General features: G+C 32.4%; 1 protein-coding gene across 1 annotated transcript; it reads right to left on the reverse strand.

Annotated features, from left to right (window-relative positions):
- Positions 1-1,551: 1,551 nt before the first annotated feature.
- On the reverse strand, positions 1,552-2,072 carry LOC149181830 (uncharacterized protein At5g01610-like). Its single transcript, XM_089414335.1, has one exon. The coding sequence runs from the start codon at positions 2,032-2,034 to the stop codon at positions 1,552-1,554; it is 483 nt and encodes a 160-aa protein (XP_089270461.1). The 5' UTR covers positions 2,035-2,072.
- Positions 2,073-6,633: the final 4,561 nt, after the last annotated feature.

The raw sequence follows: 6,633 nt of genomic DNA on the forward strand, positions 1-6,633 counted from the left end.
CTAGCCATAAAGCCTTGGTTACCCATCTAACTGAGATATTGGTCAAGTGAACATAAAACCTACTCAATTCTAACACCTTAAAATAAATTATTTTAAGCTTATTTATAAGCTTCATTAAGTGAAGAGAAATACACCATACGTCGCTAAAACCATGCGACCAAAAACTATGAAGGTAAACTAAACACTTTTAAATCTGCCACTTAATTAAATTTAAATAACAATCATTGAAAAAAAAATTCCTAATATTAAAACACAAATAATTTATAATAACTATTTGTAATAATTTCTATCCCCTCGTATATATATTTTTCAAAATAATAAAAATTTATTCCAAAAGTATTCTCTCCCCAAGTAATTTATAATAAATATTTATAATAATTTCTATCCTCGCATATATATATTTTTCAAAATAATAAACACTTATTGAAAAAACATTCTCTCCATACAATTTATAATTAGTTAAAAAAAGTATTATTCATCTAATAAAAAATGAGTGTTAATTACTTCTTTATAAATTGTAAATCTTTAAATAGCTTTAAGCTAATTGGGCAAAAATAGTTTCCATCTAATTTTAAATGCACCAAAGATAAAATATTAATTATATTTTTATTAATTACATATTTATAAATGATATAAATTGTACAGTCTTAAACAAATTTAAAATATAACTGGAAAAGAAACCAGAAAGACTCTCTCTTTTTCAACCCACAGCGTAAGAAAAGTTCAATGATTATTATAAAAATTGTAACCATGGAAGGTTCATCTAACCTATTAACAAAACCGCAATGCATAATTACAAAATCCCCGCTAAAATAATAACATATTTATTAAAAGATATCCATAACAATATTATGTATCATCTATTTCAGCCATAGATATGCAAAATTAACATGTGCGAAAACAAAATCGTAGTACATAACTACAAAATCGCTAGCAAAATAAGGATATATCTATCATCTATCTTAGCAACAGATATGCAATAACAACATATCTCAATCATATCTCAATATCTCCAAAATTGACATCGGCGAAAAACTCAGAAAAAGAGAATTGAACCTTTTAATCCTTACCAATGTAATGTTTAAATTACTTTCCAGGACAACATAGGGACCTACAATGAGTATGTATATACACACTAATTACTCTTTTATTCAGTTTAATATATAAGTAAAAATTAAAAATTAAATAAAAAGAAAACAAAATTAAAAACAAAAAATTAGTAATTAATAAAATAAAAGTTATAAACAATTCTATATATATTACTAACCCTATATATTTGTGTTTAATTATCAAATAAAAAACCAATTTACTATCATTGCCAAGAATTCCTCATGAATAAATATCAAAATTATTAAACATTTACTGGCTATTCAAATCTTTTAAATTAAGGGTGCAAGTACAGTCTACAGAATTATTTAAAAACAGTGTTTATTTATTAAAAGAACCCATCATATTTGAAAACAGTGTTTATTTATTAAAATAACCCATCATTTACTTATTATCATTCTCTTCAATTTCAAAAAAACAGTGTTTATTTATTAAAAGAACCCATCATTTACTTGTTATCATTCTCTTCAATTTCAAAGGCACCTTGTTATCATTCTCTTCGATTTGAAAGGCACCCACGGCGAAGGATTTCTTAATCCCAGCGATGGCGCTCTGGAAACAAATCTTGGCACTTGCTGGGTCATCAATGGAGATCTCAGAGATGGTGATCCACACAAGAAGCTCCTTGCTCTTCACTCCACTCACCTTCTTCATCTTGTGTTGCTCAACATACCCACTTATCTCTGTATCATATTGTACCAATCTCCCAATCGCCTTGACCTCGTGCTCAACCTTCTTATTCCGCTTCATCCACACAAACCCAGTTTCCCTCACATAACCACATTCTTGAATATCATCAAGCAGTATCAGGCCATTGGGAAGGCCTGCCTGTTCAAGCAATTCAATGGTTTTCTTCCTGCAAATTTCGCTTCCATAGTAGACTTCTGCCCCGGCTTTCTTATCATCACTGGCAACCTGAGGAGCCATTCTTTCTTATGATCTATAACACCTCTGCTATGGTCTTTACCGAGTAGGAAAATGGATAGAAATGCATGGATGTAGAGAGTTTAAATAGTTGAAATGGATCAATGAGAGGCCTGGAAACATCCGTAGTGAGTCTCAGATTGAACTAAATCGCAGATATTTATGACAATAGGGGTAAATTTGGTTATTAAAGTCACCACTTTCCGTAGTGAGTCTCAGATTGAACTAAATCGCAGATATTTACGACAATAGGGGTAAATTTGGTTATTAAAGTCACCACTCGATTAAGTCTTAGCATAAAAAGCTCGTTCCAATAGGGGTAAATTTGGTTCCAACATAAAGCTCGTGACAAGGAAGTTGGGATATACGATGTGAAGTCGAAGCAACTACCAAACCATTGTATTAAATTTGGAGTCTCTCTCCACCTACAAAGAGAAATAGAGTGGAGAGCATAAATTAGATTTAAGAGAAAGTTCGTAATAAGTACTGGGTTAAACAACATAAGTGCTGTATATGTGAGAGCATGTGGCATTAAATTAATAATAATTAAATATTTCCCCCATAAAATATATTTAATGCTTTATAATTTGTACATTTAAATTATCCAATACTTTATAATTAATTAATTAATAATTATTATTTTTTTAATATAAAATTTAAAACGATAATAATTGATTTATTTAATTACTAATTATATTCAGAAATATATTTAATGATTTATAATTTTTACATTTAAATTATCTGTCACACCTATGTCCACATATAAAAAAAAATTCAATGTATGCCTACTGTATTGACCTTGCTATACATTACATGATGCATCTTTTATGTATATGCGCATGTCTAACTCATTACGAATTATTCACATACTTGTTTACTTAATTCTCAGCTCATTAATTCCTATGTTTAACTCTGTTATAACCTTTGTTCATATATGCTGCGTGGTAATAAAGTATGCTGTCATATGGGTTTTGGGTCACCTTTGATTTCACGGTGGAACCTAACGGTTACTCTACCGACAGCAGTGAGGACTATTGTGGCGCGGCCTACGATGGTCTTGCCGCAGACTTTGCAGGTGACAGATCACCCCTGCCTTAATAACATTAGTCCTTACGGGACAGGTGGCGATGTGTGGTTACCTTGGCCATGTGATATTTCGATTCCGGTGCCCTCGGTCTTCTCGCTGCTTACTCCCGCCAAGCTTGAACGGTGGGGATCACACCCATGGATCGTAAGGCCAGGATGCGTTCAAGGGTTTAACCCCTACTTAACTCCTCCGAGCAGTTTCCGGGATTCATTTGTTTGTTGACCTTTCGGCTCCGCTCTGCTGTTTAATCCCTGGTTCCATGTCACTAGCACTATCTCCTCACTCTGCATTTGCTCCGGAAGCTGTGAAGTGCCGCCTTCAAGCCATTACGGTAATGTTCTTCGTTTCCTAAATCTGAAGCTTGCATTTACAGTTCTGGTTATTCGAACAATCCACACTGACTTTTCCCTCTTTCTGGTTAGGGCGCACAGCTGGATTATCCAACCCCCTCCTCTGACGGAGCCAGGGAGGCTATACACAGCGTTCCGATCCTTACGGCGGTCACAGGTAAGTTATCAATTTGTGAATGCTCTGTTCTGCATACGAGGACTCGAAGATCCTGGGTCTTGAGATGTGGTTTCATGGTTTGATGCAGACCGTCGCTCACAAACGGGTTTCCATGCTTCCATTGCTGAGGTATTCTCCGCAGAGAACCCTCACGGTTTCCAACTAAGTTGGTGGTCTGGTTATGTCATTAGATGGTCTGATAGGTGATTTCCATGACGGAACTTCTGGGTTTCTCTTTTACATATATATACAGATTTAATGTGTTTATATTGCTGCCCTTGTGGCATGCCGTTTATTTTGGTTTGCTATATCTGCCGCCAGACTTTTGGCTTCGGTTCTGACCATTTGGCACAAATTTAAGTTAATGGATTCGACTTTGTTTTAAGGGTTTCCTCTTGTCAATGCATGTACAGTTTATTCTTTTCTCAGAGTTCACCATCGGGTGTTATTTTTACATTTATGTACATGGATCTACGACTCCGTCTAAGCCCTCAGGGCAACTCATGCTGTGCGTCTTATATGAATCTATACTGTGCGTTCAATAGTAACAGAGCTTCTATATTGTGTATTCTACAGTAATAGATTATTTATTTCATATACTCATCGATGATAGTGCATGGGTTATTTTTGTTATGGTTAGATCTGCCCGTCCACCTCGACGGCAGTCTCATTGCTTTACTCGGGCCATGGTTATAGCTCCGAGCCATTCACTCTGATAGTCATTATATGTATTCGTCTTTTGCTCTTGCGGATGCTGGCACAGGTTGCTTCCGGGTTATAGAGATGGTAATACCTGTTTCTTGTTTTCATGGATATGCCAGATACACATACGCTTGAAATTCTCACTGTTTCGAATATTTATATATACATGTGCATGAAGCTTTTCTTTTTGTCGAAAATATATCTATATATAAAGCTTCTCTTCTTTCGAATGTATATACCAGAGCTTATATGTAACATGCACAGGGTACCTTTTTTTTCACTATTGGTTTAGTTCAGTTTAAAGATAAAGATTCTCCTTGGCTGGAGTAGCTTATTCATTTCTTCACTTATCAACAGTTAATTTGTTCTGGATAGCTGTAGTTTATTTCCTTCTGTCATCAGACTGGAACCCGTCCACAGTCGGTACTTGCTACCAGACTCAGAGGTTTCTGATATTCGTTTCCGTTGACACATTAACGACAGTTGGTCTATGTTCAAGGTGTACTGCCCTGCTATTTCTCTTACTCATTGTTCTGTTATTAACACAGAGCCTCTGTCTCTCGGACGAGGTTGTGTCATGTTTAATATTTAGTGGCCAGTTCCTGGGTAACCCCCCTTCTTAGTCTGTAACCAATTTTTAATTTAACTACTCTATGGTAGCTTGGTTTACAACATCATAACAGCATTTAAGAGAATGAACATAAACCTTATTTTCTACTGTGCATTCACTGTATACAATAACATAATCTAGGAGAATGAAACATATTCCTTATTCACCTACTGTAGATTTACCATATATTTTTATTCAGTTCAGGACACCGCGGTTTGAATCCGTACCTGGTTCACCAGAGCCAGGAACAGGTTCTCAAACAATCACCTGGTGCTTGTTTATGCTCTTCCACCCAGCCATGAGATCCATCCCTCAGACGGAAGTCTCCCCCCGAGCCATCTTGCAGGCCTCAAGCCCTCAGCAAGATTTGTGCACTTTGTGCTTGGTTATCTGGTCCTAACCAGACTTAACCAGTCTTTTCTTGTCTTTTCCTTTTTCCTCTTCTTGGAAAAGGTCTCCTCTGTCTGTCCACACAGCACAGAGCTTCCCCCCTACAGCCAGGACTTTTCCTGTTCTGGGAGGGTAGTTTCCATCAGTTATTATAACTGATCTCTTTCTTTCAAATCCACCTCCTAGAGGTTGCCAGCATTTCAAGAAAATATTTAAATTACTTTTAATAAAATAGTTTGTCACAGTTTTGTTTTAAAAACATAAACAACAACTGTCTTACTGTCTTTTACCACAGTAAATTTTCACATTTACATAGTCTGGGGTCATCACATTATCTAATATTAATATTAGTATTATTATTATTATTATAAAATTTAAAACCATAATAATTAATTTATTTAATTACTAATTATATTCAGAAATAAATTTGAAGTGTTAGAATTATTATTTCAACTATATTTTTAAACTTGTAGTTTGAGTTTTGGATTTTTTTTTAAATTCTTTTTTATTTATCCAAAATTTTATAGGGATGGGTTAGAATCACAAGTTTTAGTTGTGAACTTTGAACATTGAAAAATACATTTCAAACAATGAAAAATGGCTAACTAAAAATTATTTGACTAAATTTAATCAAAATAAATTAAAACTCAAAATAATTTAGTTTTATATTTAAAAAATAAATATATAAATTAAAAACTTATTAGTTAATAGATGTTTTATTGAAAGAGAGGTATGTTCATTAATCAATACCTAAATTATCTATATATGTATTAATTTAATTTATAATAATAATGATATTTATGTATATTGACTTTGTTAATTCATATATAATTGGTTAATTCAAATATAATTGGTTAATAAAGATAGTTGTATATTTACATATTATCTTAGTTTATTTATTAAATTTAGTTTTATGTTTAAATGCATTAATAATATTTTTTATTTAAATCTAAAATTATTTTATTTTTAATTATTTTTTTAGATTTACAAAAAGTTTAGATTTATATATGTCAAGTTACCTGCTATTTAAAAATGTTAAAGAAATTAAGCATGACATAAATTTATATATTTAATTAAAAAGTTCATATTAATATATTTGTACGTCTTTTATAATAAAAAATTATAAAATACAAATTTAAATATTTATAAATATGAGTTATACTAAATTAAATATTTGTGAATATACATTATAATTAGATAAAAGTAAATTAATAACATTTGATAGTGAGATATAAAAAATGCCATATAAATATCATATTGAATGCACATAAATTTACATTTTTATTTTATCAATTAGATGCAAATC

This window comes from Pinus tabuliformis, chromosome 3_2, assembly GCF_031772625.1.
Source record: "Pinus tabuliformis cultivar Carrire ecotype Pingquan chromosome 3_2, CPIR1, whole genome shotgun sequence".
NCBI classification, from domain to species: Eukaryota; Viridiplantae; Streptophyta; class Pinopsida; order Pinales; family Pinaceae; genus Pinus; species Pinus tabuliformis.

What these genes read in the sequence shown, in the direction of transcription:
- LOC149181830 (XM_089414335.1), bottom strand. Translation starts at nt 2,034, where the DNA reads ATGGCTCCTCAGGTTGCCAGTGATGATAAGAAAGCCGGGGCAGAAGTC.